The sequence below is a fragment of the Myripristis murdjan genome, chromosome 7, assembly GCF_902150065.1.
Source record: "Myripristis murdjan chromosome 7, fMyrMur1.1, whole genome shotgun sequence".
NCBI classification, from domain to species: domain Eukaryota; kingdom Metazoa; phylum Chordata; class Actinopteri; order Holocentriformes; family Holocentridae; genus Myripristis; species Myripristis murdjan.
This window is the reverse complement of record NC_043986.1, coordinates 29,146,232-29,162,941: the sequence shown is the minus strand read 5'-3', so window position 1 is coordinate 29,162,941 and position 16,710 is coordinate 29,146,232. Positions and strand designations below refer to the sequence as shown.

At 41.9% G+C, this 16,710-nt stretch overlaps 1 protein-coding gene across 3 annotated transcripts in view; it reads right to left on the bottom strand.

The window, feature by feature from the left end:
• Positions 1-16,710, bottom strand: part of LOC115362332 (copine-9-like) — a 72,341-nt gene that overhangs the window by 46,269 nt on the left and 9,362 nt on the right. Inside the window, exons 3-7 of one of the 3 annotated variants that reach the window (XM_030056220.1) lie at positions 6,739-6,785; positions 4,173-4,276; positions 2,099-2,146; positions 1,367-1,373; positions 298-374 (exon numbers count right to left, since the gene is read on the bottom strand). In XM_030056220.1, coding sequence (XP_029912080.1) covers positions 298-374; positions 1,367-1,373; positions 2,099-2,146; positions 4,173-4,276; positions 6,739-6,785 — 283 coding nt within the window. Of the gene's footprint in view, positions 1-297; positions 375-1,366; positions 1,374-2,076; positions 2,147-4,172; positions 4,277-6,738; positions 6,786-16,710 lie in introns of all 3 variants that reach the window. The other 2 variants (XM_030056218.1, XM_030056219.1) reach the window with 2 other exon arrangements.

The following is a 16,710-nucleotide window of genomic DNA, read 5'->3' as shown; positions in this document are numbered from 1 at the left end:
TACGTGTGAATCAGCAGCAGCCTTGTACGCAGTGACGCAGCACACTGAACACGGCCTCTCATAGTGTGACCTGACAGATCTAATAGACGAGGCTGTCGAACTGCGCGAGACTATTTACAAGGCGACATGTACGTTTTTTAAGCGGTTCAGAGAGTAAACATTCTTATTCTTACAGTTTGAGGAAGTGAAATTACAACTGTGACGTTTACTATGCCTGTCATTCAAAAGCCGAACGCGTAGAAGGCACTACAGTAACAGATGGACAGAGACAGTACTATGGGATGTCGGGGGACTTACGAGAGGGTCCGCTCCAGGTGCCCCCCTGTTGAGCCGATGATTTCTCCAAGGGTACAGAAGGTCTGGCCCAGAAAGTCCTGAAAGCAAGAAAAGGGATGGAGAATTGCGTGTATGAGAGCGTCAGAATCCACATTGAGCCACTGCAAGCGAATGTGACCTGCAGGTAATAATACAATGATGCCGGCACGGTGAGACTTTTTCAGCAAGAAACACAAATTTGATCTATTTGCTGATGGGAGCCTAAATATTAAAACAAATTAACATAAATGTCCATACACCTTTTTGGACCTTGGAACCTCCATGACGCCTTGGGAAAAATAAATAAATAAATAAATAAATACAAATACAATTCTAACACCACAAGGTACAATCTAAATTACATATGACCATGGAATTAACAGACGTAGCAAAAAGAAGTAGAATTTAAAAAAAGTAATAAAAGAAGTAATTTCAAATTGCTTTAGTTTCATCAAATTTTAATGCAAGTTTAATTTGATCTTATTAAAGTTTTGTCTTATTTTACCCATGGAGTTTAAAGTTTTAATGGCTTCCTTTATATAAGCATGATCTCAACACAAGTAAAGTCAGTAAGGACACCCTCGTGTACCAGCATGCATGATCTTCTCAACTTGTGGCACAGCGCACATATGATCAGGGGCGCCGTATATGGGGGAAAAGTTAGGACAATTCCAAGGGCCCTTGCCTGACAGGGGCCCCAAAAAATAGGTAAAAACTAATATAAAAATATTAAACCATCAACTAGTAAATACATATATATATATTTTTTTCATGGGGCCCAAAATTCCTCAAAATTGCCCCTGCATATGATTAAATACTGGCCTTATTCAACAGTTTGATTAAAATGAGGTTGATCATGAGTAAACCTCACAGTCTGCTGCTTCACTTGGGAAGCAGTTTTAAGTGTTAACCGTACTGATTATCCTGAGAGGAGCCGCGCACCAGAGAAATGTGCTCACAGTGTTTTCCCTCGGTGTGCTTTTCCACTCAACAGCAGATTTTTGATGCTACAATCTGCCCACACACTACAAAGAAAAACATATGGCACCACTGAAAAGCTGAGACATGACACGCCACAATAAAACACTGGCACGACAACAAGGGCAGCATTGCACGCAAGTGTGTGTGTGTGTGTGGGTGTGAGCAGGTGTGAGCCCAGCATACATACTCTGTTGGTCTTCTGCAAATGCCCTGACACTCACAATCTGCTGTATTATCCTGTTTCAAACAACATCTGCTTTGGCTTTGAAGATGACTTCTGAAAGTTGCGTTACCTGGGCGAATAATAAAGTGCAGACAGACTAAATGACGGACGGCACTATGGATGGCTGAAGCCTCCCGGTGGTTGAGAGCAGATGATGTTTGTCCTTGATGAAAACAAGATGAAATAATGAAAAAATCAAAGGTGCTGGATAAATGTAAAAGCAGACAAAACAACAAAAAGGTGGAATGAATGGACCCTTAAATACCATGGATTATGACTGATGCCTAGACTGACATATACTGACATAAACTGCACATGCACCACTTACCTTCTGCTCTCCCACAGTTTGGTTGGTGCAGAGACAAAGAAATGACACACAGCTGTCAAATCATTGTATTTGAAGATTGTTTCACCTATCCCGACTCAAGACATTTGATTGCTGCAGTTGCATTTTTTCACTCTGTCAAATTGTGAGGCTTTAACAGGGTGAGTAATGCTGAATACAAAGTGAGAAAAAAAAAATTTGAAGGCTGATGGAAGTCATCAGCTCCGAGCGCAAAAATGTCATTTGAGTTTGACATACTTACGTGTTTTGAAATGTTACAGCTTCTGGAGTCCACGTTGTACCTGCGAAGAGAACAAACAACAGACGAGAGTGTCAAGTCAGAGCTTGTGACATTGCACTTGGAGAGACCGACAGACAGAAATCAATCGCATGTACAGATCCACAAGCAACAGTCTAAAACAGGGCAACTGGAAAACCATCTAAAGAACATTTACCTCTCTGAGTACAATTTTTCATGCTTCTTTCTTAAGCCTTCATCATTAGAGTCTCCCTTTGTGCCGGCGTCTTACTTTCTTGACATCAAAACACTTTGTTGTGACCCCACCAGCCCAAGAATAAAAGAGAGTCTGAAACTGCTGCTACTTTGATATTGTGATGCTTTCAACCTCTCACTGAAGAGCAAGGTAGTCGCACAAAAAGCTTATTATCTGGAGAATGACCCTATAAAAATGGCCTTAGGAGATAGAAGAGGGGTTGGGGTTGCTTTGAGATTTGAAATTTGCACAAGAGGCACAAAAGTGCAACATAATAGGACCTTTACAAAAAAAAAAAAAAAAAAAAACACTGCTGTTAAATGTTCATGTTCAAACACGGTCTCCAAAAACTGTATATAAAAAACCACTGGACAGCAAAGCACATTTCTGTGCCTTGATTAAAGGTACAGAGGCACGTAAGTGATCTTTCCCTTGTATTGATTGTGGATAAGTGGTAAGTGAACTGAACGGAATAGCCAAGTGGGTATACTGACAGTGATTTAATCAATGAGGCGAGCAAGAGCCCTACTGTTTTACCCGGAATTGGCCTTTCTTCCAGCTCCTTCCATGATTGGACATCTCAGTATCCAGTCTTATCAGTGATTGGCTTATTCATCCATCCAAGCAAGGGAGCAGAAATAGCTTATCACCAAACTGGTGTTGCTTTCTTGGTTGATTACCCAGAATTATAGTTACAGTGGATGCAGGCACGACTCAAGCTTTGCTTAATCAATCTTCTGAGGGTGCACGGTCTGAGCCAGCAGCTTCAAAAATACATAGAGAAAATCAGCACTCTGGAATATAGTCTTGAAGATCATCAGCGCCGTGTGGCTGAGTGCTGAAACATGTCTGTTTGTACCTGATGTCCTTATACTTTAATAACGAAAAAAAAAAAAAAACATCTGCAAATCTATATTTCAGAGCTAAATGGTTTCTTCTATGTATGATTCTACGTATGATTACACTGAATGCCTGTATAGAGTGCAGCTAAAGGACTCACTTATACATGAAGGTAAACCTATCAGTTCAAGCTTGTGTAGGTAAGTTTTCTCTTCATAATTCTGACAAATCACAACTATACACTCAGTCTGTTCCAAATGCACTGAGAAAAAAAAAAAAATCCCATCTTCGGGGTTCCTCCTTGGGCTGTAATCTCATTTGTTACAGGAATACTCCAATTTGGGCAACACAACCTTTTTCTGACTTACCCACATTGAGACAAAATGTTCACTATCATTTTCACCTCTGTACATCCAGTGGTTCGGGTCCCATGGGTAGCATTTCATGTTAGCTTAGCATAAAGACCTGAGGTCTATAGGAGTCATTAGCCTGGCTCCATCAAAGTGAAAAAAATAAACCTTACAGCAACTCTGAAGCTGTCTTATTTGCAGTGTATCAATGTGTATCTTGATTTTTTGATTTTTTGAAAAATGAGTCATTTAAGGAGAAGTTAGATGGTTGGAACTATAACCACTGAACACACGTATCCTTCTGCATAGCGCAGAGATCCGCACATAGAAAAAAGGTATTAAAAATATAAAAACAAAAATTGGGGTGATTCAAGCAACCAATCACCTCAAGGAAGTGTCGCAATCTTAGTCCAATCACGTCTTGTGCATTCTTGACCCCCCTTGTTCTGTTGCTATGGCTCACCAGCTCCTATTTCCTCGCTGTATCAGCACCGGTGCCACACACACATGCAGGCATGTGGGTGTGAGCGACTTGGACGAGGTACTGAATCTCAGGTAAATGCTGCTGGAGCTGTTTGAGTTCAGACGAAAGTCCGCTTTAATATTCATTTTCAGGTAAGTAAAATAATGATTAGGTGACTTACACATCAAACCTCAGGTTCTGTTTCTCTTCAAAGAAGAAGTCCAACACAAACTTCCTGACAAAATCTGGATTCAGCGTATTGTCAATCACCTCCGTCCTGCCAAACTGTGAAAACAAAGACCAAGAGGTGATTGGTGGTTATAGTGGCACTGACAACAGAGTGAACCCATTAAGACTTCAGAGGAATGCAACTCAAGGAACAAATGAACAATTGTTTACGACATCAGTAGATTTATAGGTAGTCGATTATTTTTGCAGGAGTGGAACGCACAGCTGCAGAAGAGAAAACTTCATACAAGCACGTCCGCACTGAACTTATTCACATGCTAAATCTGAGCACTACAGTACATTTGAGCCGTGCCAGCCCCCGTCCCGGCCTTCTCCATCTCCCTGACAATCACAATGGTAATCCCCCTGGTGGACTGGCAGCTGCGCCTCCCTGGCCCAGCCTGACAGCACTGTGTAATGAGCTATTGATCTCGGCACTGCCTCGACGAAGCCTCAATGCCTCGGCTCATGTCTTTAGTGCCCAGCGCACATAATCCTGGCTATCAACTCTGTCCCCAGACTATCCATTACCAAGGCCTTGCAGGGGAGTTTATTGGACCCCAGAACCTACCCGCAGTATCGACCCGAAGGGGAAAATCCCATGATATTTCCTCGTACTGTTTCTATTTTCAGGTTTGGAGGCTGGCGGTTGATAACCTCACTCAGGCGGGATCGGTTAATAGGTGGAGGGGCATTGTGGGTGAATGGTAGTGGATTGCTTTGTTGCCAGGGGAAATGTTTCTAATGGTTGTAAGGTATGTTGAACAGGGGGGTGGGTTGTGGGTTTGAGCTGTTGGTCCAGTGTAGACGATATAGTAAAACCACACAGGTAGCTGTTCACTATACCGTACGTTTGCATTAATTTTTCTCCCTACACTCTTTCAACTATTCCTCACATTATCCGCCTGAAGACGTGTTGAAGAAGTGGGACCGTCGCTGAAAACGAAAGGATTCCAGGGTCAGAAGTTAACAGGCCCTCGGGGCAGAGCTGCCATTGAAAATTCATTAAATTCCTGTGAAATTAAAAACTAATGAGACAAAAAGCACTCCCGATAATTAGAAGCACTTTTTTTTTTTTTTTTTTTGCATTTCACCTCATTCACACCTGGGAGTTTGCGACGAGTTGATACTTTACAGGGCGTGCTGGGAGAGAGAAATGGGGCTAATTTTGACCAGAAAGCAACCAAGTATGGAGCCAGAAGCTGTTTGAAGAAGCCTGAAGCGGTAAAAAAAAATTGGCACCACACAGCCAAGAGGAGACAATGCAAACAACATAAAGCACTGCAGCAGCAAAAACTAAAACAACTTGGCTGGGGACAGACAGGCCGCTGGAAGGCCTGCTGCCAGTTTCCAACAATGGGAAAGAAGTGTGTTAGCATTCAGAATAAGACAGATGCTAGCAGTGCAGACTGAGTGGTTATTTGCAATTATGCAGTTCAAATGTCTTATTTTGTAGTTCAATAAAAGGATCAAATGCCTGTAAAAATCATAAAAATGCACTCAAACTAAAGTCAGTTTTTATTGTTGGTTTACTCCCAGATGAATCATTTCACACAACTTTTTCTCGTTTTACATTCTCATTGATTTGTTCCTATCTTTTAACAATCACAATGTTTTTCTTGCAATAATCTTTGCCTTCTCCCTCAAGGCACCACTACGATGCAAAGCATGATGGCAAAAGCAAACAAAGGTTTATCGCACGTTTGCGTTTGAGCACAATTATCTGCTCACGGTGTCAATATGTGCACGGCTGGCAGCGAGATGTTTACTCCGCTGATTGCAACGCGGTTCATGCCGTGTTTTTGATTAAGCCCTGCCACACGGAGCGAGAAGGTGTGAGGCGTCTAGACGTGAGCGGATCAGCAGTGGCAAAGCTCTCACTGACACATCGGTGTTGACGTTAAATTTGAAAATGGGGAGGTAAATCGACGAAAGATGACATGTCATAGGAAATTAAGGGGAAAAAGGGAAAGTATGGAGATGTGCATGTGTGCGAAACTAAAAATGAGAGGTAATTCAAAGCGGGGGCAGTGAATAGACGGTTATATCACAAAAAAAAAAAAAAAGAAAAAAAAAAAGAGCAGACAGTGCATATTTGATGAGGCCCACAAGGCATCTCTCTCCTTGGGAGCTTTGGCCGGCCAAGAAATTCTGACTCATGATGTGACTTCGTACTCTCTCACTTTATTAACCCTGCAATTAAATGCACCTCTTTTTTTTTTTTTTTTTTTTTTTTTATTCCAATATTAATTCATTAGCTTTAGGCAGGTATATGTGCCTTTGGGCTTACTGCCTACCTGGCCCATTGCAGACAGTAGTTAAAGGAAAGTTGCAAGAGAAGAAAGTTGACACTTTTAATTTTCAACAACAGTATTCTCCAAGGAGTGCAGTCAGTTGCCTGTGGTCTTCATCGTATTGCTCCGCTCTCTTGGCCCTGACTGAAAATCATTGGCAGCTAGCTTCATTATATGAAAATTTGCACTGAAACTACTATTGAAGAGGGAAAAAAAACAACTTACCTCCCTCCATTCTTTGGTTCCCACCGCCTGCACATAGAGCACAACCACTGGAGGGAGAGGAGGAGGAGGAGGAGGAGGAGATGCCGCAGATGAAGGTGGAGACGAGGAAGAGGAAGAAGAAGAAGAAGATAAAGAACAGAAGAAGATACTCAGCTCAGTGATGGATCACGTTGCACAATGGCACTTGCCACATTTAATTACATATCAAAACACTTCAAAATCGATGTGACCCACACCGGTTTTCATTACAGCTAACTGTGGGAGAGGCATAGTCAATAGTTCTTCAATAAAACCATTAGACCACCATTGCTAAGCTGAACTGCTGTTTATAATCAGAGACATGGGCTGATTAAGGGACATTATGCATATTTAATCTGTACACGCTGAACTGGTCACAGCTCAGTAACACTGGTGCTAAATGGGGCGACCTGGGAACATTATTGAACTAACAACAAAAACAGAAGAGCAATATTTTGCTCTGGCTTCCTTCTTCTGCTATGTTTACCTCCACAGCAATGCGAGAGTAATCAATCTCTACCACTTGCTGCCTTGCAGATATGCTCCCACCACCTTCAGCCAAGCCTTTTTGCCTGACATCAATATCTATAATTACAAACAAGAAAAAATTGCCCCTTGAAAAGAATTATCCTGGGGACCGCATTAAATAATGTGGCCTGGGTCTGTGCTGCCATGTTTGTGGTATAATTTTCAAAGTAGGTTTTTAGCATAAAAGTAGGCTGGGTGTGAGTGGTGGTAATTACAGCTTGGCTTCCCAGATGAACCATTATTGTGGGCTGACTTTCTGCGTTTGTGCGCAAAACATCACATTTGTCTACCAAGGAGAGCAATTGCTTTTAGTAGCACAGCTTGAATATACAATAGAGTAGTAGCAGTGCAATTATAACCCACCAGTTTATCATGTTGTCATGTTAGGATCAAACAGACACACAAACAAAAACATGCACGAACAGCACCGACGGAGGCCCCTAATGTGATGTATTAATAATTGGCCAACTGTTGCTGTATTCGTCTAGTTGGGCCAGGGGCGTAATTTTCGGAAGGGGAGGGTGGGCACTTTTTCATAAGGTAGTATTGGACCTCTCCACTTTGTACAGTCTGAAAACTAATGTTAAAAAAAGAGAAGAAACTGCACACATTCACAAGAGCAGCTCCACAGAAACATTCGCAATGTCCAAATTACAGGAGACGGGAAAGACAGGGAATTTTTTTTTTCCAAAAAGAGTCTGAATGTGAGACACATTCATTCCCAATTCATTAACATTAATTATGCAGGGAACTAAGAATGTCATCTTTAATTTGCTGCTTGCTTTCTAGCTGGATATAGAGCTACATATGCTCCTAGCTACATATATAAACAGTACTGGGGACCTTGCTGTAACGGGGTAGTCGAGTTGGGTGATTGATTGTTGCTGAGCAAACTCATATGAAAGCTGTGTCTCCCTCTCTCATTGGATTTCCAGTAAGTGAGTGGACATGCATTGTGACACTATTTAATGTAACCGTGCATCAATTATGGTATGAATGTAAACCTGAATTAATTCTTTTTCATCATTTATTGTGTCTATAACTCAGCAAGAGCAGTAGCCAAGAAGAACAGGTGATAGGCAGGGAGCAGGGACTGCAAGCAGAAAGTGGAGAGGAAAGTGAGCGTTATAAATTATAGAATGAAGCAAATTAAGAGAAAGTAACTTTCTTTTAAAAAAGTGTCAGTGTGAAATTTCTTTGTGTGTTTAAAAGCCTCTAGGAAATATGATAATCATATTGCTTCCAGTATCCAGAGTGGTTTTCTGTGTTTTGCTGAATGAAATTTTTTTAGTCATGAGAATCAATTTTATGAAGGGGGCATATCAAAATTATGAAAAAGCATGGTCGTGTTTCGATCTCACAGGTAGGGGTATCTTAAAAACGAAAGCCCTTCTGAGGATATGTGCCTGTACTGACTGTGTCCCAGCCACCTTTGAAATCAAAATTCCACTCATCTGATGGGCGCCATCAGGGCTGCCTGTCTGTCTGAGGTTTGGACATTAGCCCTAATGAACTTCAGGCTGTCTGGACCAGCAGCTGATTAAAACCTCACTTTCCCTCCTAACAAGAAATTAACAGAGGGGTGATAATGGAGGGAGGGCACCTTGGCCACATTCCATAATAACAAGCCAGATGTGATGTGACTTCCCTGTACGAACGGAAGCGTAATGCAAAAAAACTGTAAAAAAAAAAAAAAAAAAAACTTCCACTCCAACAGTCTTACATTAACCTCCGGGTTTGATGCTCAAATAGCAGAACATCAACCTTGATGGCTGTTCAGACACAATGTGAACAAAAGTTGACTTTCACTGCATCAAAACAAGTATGTAATGTTCAGTTATGAGTCAGGTAAGGTAGAGCAGCACTGTTAGTGGGAGGGAGGATGCACAATTACCCATTTATGCCAATCTAGGTGTTGCGTCTTGAGTTATGTAGACACAGTTTTGCTGAAAAAAATCTTAAAGACCATTAGAGAACATAATGGTCCCATTCGACTTCTCATCAGCAGTCATGATCATATCTGTCTGTCAGTTGCATAAGTGAGTATAGATTATAGTTTGGTAGCTTTTAAGTCCTTGCCCCAGTTCATTCACATTCGTGTTTAAAAAAAAAATGCTCTGTGAAATGTTCAAGTTTCTATGCAGAGGTAATTCCATCTTGCGAATACACGAACAGTATGTACTTTTGCTAAAATTACCATAAATCCATTCAAATTTACCCACTTGAAAGGTAACATTTTTCCCAGGTCTATTCAAACTCTGCTCAGCTGTCTTCATCTTCATTGTGAGTGGCTGTGATGTCATTTTGTAATTTTTGCTATTTGATTTGTGTTCAATTTAGACTAAATGGCTAATTTAATTTGATAATTTGCCCACCTGCTCAGCACCTATTTCACACCTGAGTGGCCAGGACAGGACTCCCTGTGGACCCTCTGAAAATTTCTTCTATTTCTTCCTATTTCATCTGTGGGTTTTTTGGAGAGTTTTTTCTTGCCTGCTATGAGGGTTAAGTCAGGGCCTGTCATCCTGTTTTGTTGAACTTAAAGCCCTTTCATACTGTAAACAGTGATTTTGAGCTGGAAATAAACTCAATTCAACTTCAACCTGTGATTGACAGCTTGGAGGGAAGAACATAAATATAGTGGAGGTCAGTGATTGGCTGAAAGTTGCACCACAGAACCAGGACACATGTTTCTTACGTGACCTACAAACAAAGGGAGCACTTGCTGTTCAGCCCAGCGTACACCTAAATTAGGCATATAATGGGAATGGACAAAAACCTCTTCTAGTTTTGGATGTGGAACATATTTGATGTTAATGCACAGCTTTTAAGTGATTACAATAGAGTAAAACAGTAACTCTGGCCAGTGTATGTCCTGACCCACTATTCATAAGATAGAATTACCTATGTGCTTTCCAGGGCAGTTTTTCACAATTTTTTTTGACATGATTGGGAGTGACATAGGAACAGGACTGTCAAAACAGAACTGGTTTGTTTCCTCAACTACACTGCCTTTTATGTATAAATGATTTCCAAAAACAGAATTTATTAACCTGAGGATCCGAAATCAGCTCAGGAATGAACATGTTAGCTTGCAAATGAATTGATATAAAGAAAATTCTAGCGGTAAAGATTTCAACATGACAGCAGGGATTGGTTTTGTACACCCCAGGGATAAAATCCCCTATCAAAGACATAGACTCGTGCTTTCTCTTCATCCACAACTGAACTGACACTGTCCAAGTGAAAGAAATGGAGAAAATGAGTGACTTTTTTCCAGGTTTCTAAGATCAAAGTCCCAGCAACTGTGATGTTTCCCCCAAGGGTGCGGAATAACAGCACCTCAGCTCGACAGGGGGTTGGGATTAATCGGGGCCAAGGCTCCCGCATTGTCGGCCGTGTCCAGAGAACCTGACTGATTGCATGCTTTATGGAAAGTGACTAGGAAAGGAAGGGCCCATCTGGTCAGCCACGCAGCGGCCAAATCACAAGGCGATTCATTGTCACTCCAAAGCCTAGTCCGACTCCAAGTCCGTATAATAGTCTGGCTGGGAGAAGGATGGGTACCCAGGTGACTTCCGACTTGAATGAATCTGAATTAAAGACAAATCATATTACGTTCTCATGTGGCAGCTAGTGAGGATCCACAGCTCCACAATATAAAGAGACTGCTGGAAGTTGTAGGATCTCAGCTCCACTTCCTTGAAACCAAGTGATTTGTTAAAAATGTCAGATGCTATCTGTCTCATCCTGAACCAGGATTTATAAACCGACTATGTGTATATGGCATAACAGAACATATAATCTATCATCCACACATGCCTGCCAGTTCAAACTAAAAAAAGAGACTTCATTCAATATTTTAATGTCTGTGCTATCTGTATGTTAAAGCTAATTGAAAATGGCGGAGTGTACTTTCGGACTTATCCAGCTAATGCCCGCATGAGCTGACAGCAACAGTCACCTGTATGAAGGTTTTAAACTGTGGATTTCCTGCTGCCTGTCTGCTGGGTTTGCACTGCAGGAAAATATAATCAGAGAGGAGGCAGGCATAAACACAACCCTGGAGGCTTACATGCAGACTTGGGGCACAAGCAGCATGCTGTGAGGTGAAGCAGAGAGGTAAGGAGGGAAGGGGAAGATTGGAGGAGAGTCAGGAGGGAAGGAAGAGGAAGGAGAAGGAGAAGGAGAAGGAGAAAGATGGCTGGGCGGGATATGGTCTGTCCGGATAGCACACATATAGCATAACATTGGCCCAACATCTAAGACTGGAAAGCACTGGAGCAAGTATCTTGCCTTTGTAGTTCCGATGTTGGCATTCCATCAGAGTTTTATTACAACTTCAAAACGATCTCCAGACTGGGGAAGACTTTAGAAGCTGTTACATCAGTCTGACATTGTGTTAGTGTCATCAATACGACATAATCATTCATCAGTTTGATGTCAGGAATACATGGGGCTGATGACGGTGTGAGCGTGCGGTGTCAGGGTAGGGATAGAAAAGAAAAAGGGATATAAAGACAGACCAGACAGGTGAGACGGGACAAAAGGGAGGACCGATGAAATCCAAGTCCAGTACAGGCAGACGGGAACAGATTTCGGTTGGGGAAGAGGGGGTAAATGGTCCATGCTGCCGGCTTTAAGGGCTTGGCTATCAGAAATCCCTCACACACGCACACACCTCTCACACAGCAATTTTGGTTGAGGCAGGGTGGGCACAGATCCACACTAATCTGTTGATTTGCTGCCAAGGGAGGGATAAGGCGAAAAAGCACAGATCCCCTTGGAGGACAATCCCGGGGCCTCTGAGGAGCAGCTGTGACAAAGCTGCACACCTGCATTGGGAGACCATGTGGGGAGATTTAAAAGGCAAGATTTTTAGGTGAAAAAGGCAGCTTCAGCCACAAATTGAAATGCTGTACTTGCATCCTATTTGCCAAAAGAAAATTCTCAAGTCAGGAATGCTCATGGGTATGAAATCCTCTCATCAGTGCAACATATGAACCATATGGTCATCTCGATATCAACATGTCCTTGCAGGGAATATGACTAAAACAACATGCGGACCCCAGTGTGTGTGTCTGCTGAATGATGGGACATGGTGTGGATGGCCAGGTCTGTCTGAATCAACAGGGTGCTCCCTCTTCCCTCAGATCTCATTAGGAGACCTCGCAGGTAATTATAAAGAGACCAGTGACCTTTATTTAGACCTCATGACTCAGAACTGCCCTTCATTCACTTCAACCAGTGAACCATCATTGAATTATAATTGACCTGCCTGTGCAACTGGAAATGGTCAAATTAATGTGTACACAGTCGATGAGGAAAATGCTTTTCGTCGTATGCATTTTCCTTCCTTCGCTGGTTCATAGGTTCATTCATTCCTCTGTTTGTTTCCTTCATTCCTCATGCCAACAATCACAGATCCCAATGCACATTTAACAAAGTTTTGTAATTGTGCACAGTAAAACTCAGAGCAAAACATTCATGGTGTTTTATCAATTAGCGGCAGCAGTTCTGCACTAATAGAAAATTGCCGCCAGTAGTAGAAACATAAGGCAGTAAAAAGGCAAGAAAATCTGAGAAAAACTGTCTGAACAAATAAAGACTGCGGTAATATCCTTACATTTATACTTGCCTGCTAGTACCTGCTGTGCTTTTAAAAATTTAAACCACAGCAGGTACTTAAACAGATTTCTGGAAAACAGACCAGGAGCAAACTCTCGAAACCCAAACCACACCTGCTATGCTGTAAAGAACCACTAACTCCCACCTGCTGATGAGTCACTGCAGACTGAAATTACTAAAGAAGTAATGCAAATATCTCTCATATAGAGTTTGATAAACATGCCTCATTACCTTTTCAATGGGATCTGCCACAGAGACCTGGGGGAGGGATCACCGATCATAGGACAGAACGATCATGAGCACACACTCTTTATTATTTGGAGGTTCACTGTAATTACTTTTAATTACATTTGAATTAGGGGCTCAGCAGGGAGGCGATGGCTGCTAAAGATTTCAGTGAACTGAGACACTGATGCTTGGCGGTGGAAATTGTCGGTTCTCGACATGCAAATGCAGAGTGATGCACTCCTTGCACAGATGTTACATAAGAGAAGTGGGACGCTCACATGGGAGTCTGATAGTGGGTTTAGGAGTGAGTAAACCAGTGGTGCTGAGATTATACATATTTTAAGTTGTGTGTAGTTTCTGCCCTTCACTATGACAACACTGCAATGTAACATAGCCTCCAGTTCTAAAGTGTCCTCACTTAAATTTTGGCAGCTTCAGCAATCCACTGTCATCAATGATGTCGGTAATTTAGAACTGAAATGATATCTGTGCAATATCAGATTTGTCTGAGAAGTGAGCTGACTGCAAAATGGGCCAAAATTGCTCATTTTGAAGTGCATTTTGAGACCGCTACTGCAGTCCAAGTGCACAAAGGTCGCGTCAAAAACGGAGGTACGGCGATAGCAATTGGAAATGAGAAGAAAAATACCTCATGAATTCCATTATTTTTATCTGGGTCCAACAAAAAATGTATCATAGCGATGCATTTGTCTCTGGGCAAATGACAGAACTTATTTCTGCCGGCCCATTATCTCCTCTGGGATTTCAATTCCTTTGCAAGCTGAGGGGAATTTTACCCAATCGGGGGAAATGCATGAGAGCCGCTTGCATCTCTCCAAGGGCGGCCAATTGTGGTTAAGGTCACACATGCCTGGAATATGTTGAAGTGCAGTTGAGAGTGGCCTGGAGGAGTGGGGTGGGGGACTGTCAATGTGACGCATTCGCTCCACTAGCAGCAAGGCAAGCCACAATGCATGAGAATTGCCTACCATTCGGAAAAAGTGACACCTACTCTGAAACTTTGACTGACAGCAAGTATTAGTTTGCAACACTTTTCAACGGGGTGTATAAAACTTAAGTCCTCAGTTGACAAAATAATAACAGAGAATATAACAACAGGCTGGATTCTCTATATTTTGGGCACTGAGTGATGGACATCAGGTCTTTTTTAATAGATGTATAACAGCTTTCAAGAGAATTCCTCAGTTTCTTTCGGGTGTATCTGCGACTTTAACAAAATATTCATCCTAGAACACCCTTGCAATTTTTAAAATGGCAGCCTATTCAATAGTTTATTTGACACATGTGAATATGAATAGCTCTCCTCCAAAGCTGTGAACCAAGAGCAAAGAGTAAACACATCTGTGGCTTTTTTGCATTTCTGCATAAATTTCTAGAGTTCATGGCCTCTCTCAAACACATCAAATGAAAGCCAAACGCACATACACTCACAAGTTGATTGCAACATTATACATCATCGACATGTGGGCGGATGAAGACAGGCTGCAGGTAATTTAATGGTGGAGTAAAAGACACTCAAATTTAATTTACACAATGACCAGGCAACGTGACACAACATCCCCAAGGACAAACTCTGAACCATCAATAAATGAGATAAGGAAAGGTACTTTGGTGCCTGGCTTTGGTTGCTTGGTACATTTTCTCACAAAACTGACATACCAATGCACTTAAAGATATGATGCAAAAAGAAATACTCATAATTATGAATCCCCCAAGGAAGAACAAGTCAGACAATAGGAAAAAGGCATACACATCTCAAGGCAGAACAAAATAAGGGGAGAGCACAGCACTATAATAAATACTGTAAACATAGACATCAATGTGACTGTGCCAGTATATTAGGGGTTTTATATGCCATCAACACATTCACAGTCACAAATATCACCACAGTTCTCAGTGCAGCTACCATCCTAGTCATCAACAACAATGTTCAATACAAAAACAAAACAAAACAAACAAAACAAAACAAAAAAAAAAACAAGAAAAAAAACTTCACCACAGCAGGTACAAAGGACTTCCTGAATCTCTCTAAAGAGCGCCTGGGTATAACAAGCCTGTTGCTAAAAGAGCTGTTCAGCTTGCTAAAAACACACTACACTGGATGTTCCACATTTTGCATAACACTCTTGAGCTTCCTACCAATTCTTTGCTTCACGGTCATTTCTAGCGAATGAGGGTCAAGCCAATCATGGATCCTGCCTTCCTGATCAGTTTATCGATCTTGTTTCTGTCCTCTGAGCTTAAGCTCCATCCCCAGCAGACAACGGCATTAAATGGGACACTTGCTACAATGCTTTGATAAAACGTGCAGGAGTGACCCGCTGGCATCAATAGATTTGAGCTTCCTGAGGAAAAACAGCTTGGATTGGGCCCTTTTTACAGATGGCACTGGTGTTCTCTTTTCAGTTCAGTCTATTATCCACAAGGACACCAAAGTACTTGTAAAAGGAAACAACCTCAATGGCCTCATTTTTAATCAGGACGGGGGTCACCGCAGCCTTTTTCTTTCTAGAAATCAATGATAAGCTCCTTGGTCTTAGTTATGTTTAAAATTAAGTGGCTGTCATCACACCATCTGACGAAACCATCTACCTCCTGTTGGTAAGCTAGGTGGTTGCCCTTGAGGATATAGCCGACAAGTGCAGAAACAATGGAAGATTTTTGCAGGCGGCAACCAGATGTCAGACTCAGCCTGCAGTCACAAGTATATAAAGTGAATAAAAATGGGGACGAAACAATGCCTTGGGGCGCACCTCATGCCCTGGGGGCTAGATGTGAGGTAGTCCATATCACACGCAACTGTGGTGTTGTTGTGGTGCTGACCTCACGTTCAATTCTGCAGGGGTTGCCTGCGGGCCCAGCCGACATACTGTCTTTCCGAAGCTGTAGCAGGTTTTAAAGGTAGAGTAAAGATACTACCATATGAGACTAGACTCCCCAAGGAATCAGCTGATGCCAAGTGTGTCATGCTAGGTTGTCAGAGAGGGAGCTAAATATTGCTTCAAATTTAGGCTGAATTTTGGTGAGGGAAAAACTGACATAGTCAATTTTAAAGGTGTCCTTTGATCTCTCACCTCAAGATGTTTAAATGAAAATGGGTTCTATGGGAACCCACGGGTCTCGCCTTTGCAGACATGCCCACTTTATGCTACCTCGTGCAGTTTTGGGGAAAAATCATGCAGTTTTCTTGCATGCAGTCCAAATGTGTTCTTATGGCCTATTGTAAAATGGTGCATTTGTGCATAGTGGGGCCTTGGAGTTGCATAAATTGGATTTGACTGGAAAGCTGAGACTCAATGATCCAGTGATTCAATGGGCCCATTATTTTGTGATGATGTTAGCCCTTATAGTAGACATTTCATTGTGGTGAAGCCATTTTTGAAACTTCATATCACACTATAGAATGACCTAGTGTGACCTCTAGGATAACAGCCTCACAGCCTAAGGAAACTGCATGGTTTTCTAGGTATACTGACAATAAGGGGGGATTTTCCAGAGCAGCATGCTTGCCATCCAATCGCCAAAAAATGCAATTATTAAAGACTTCTC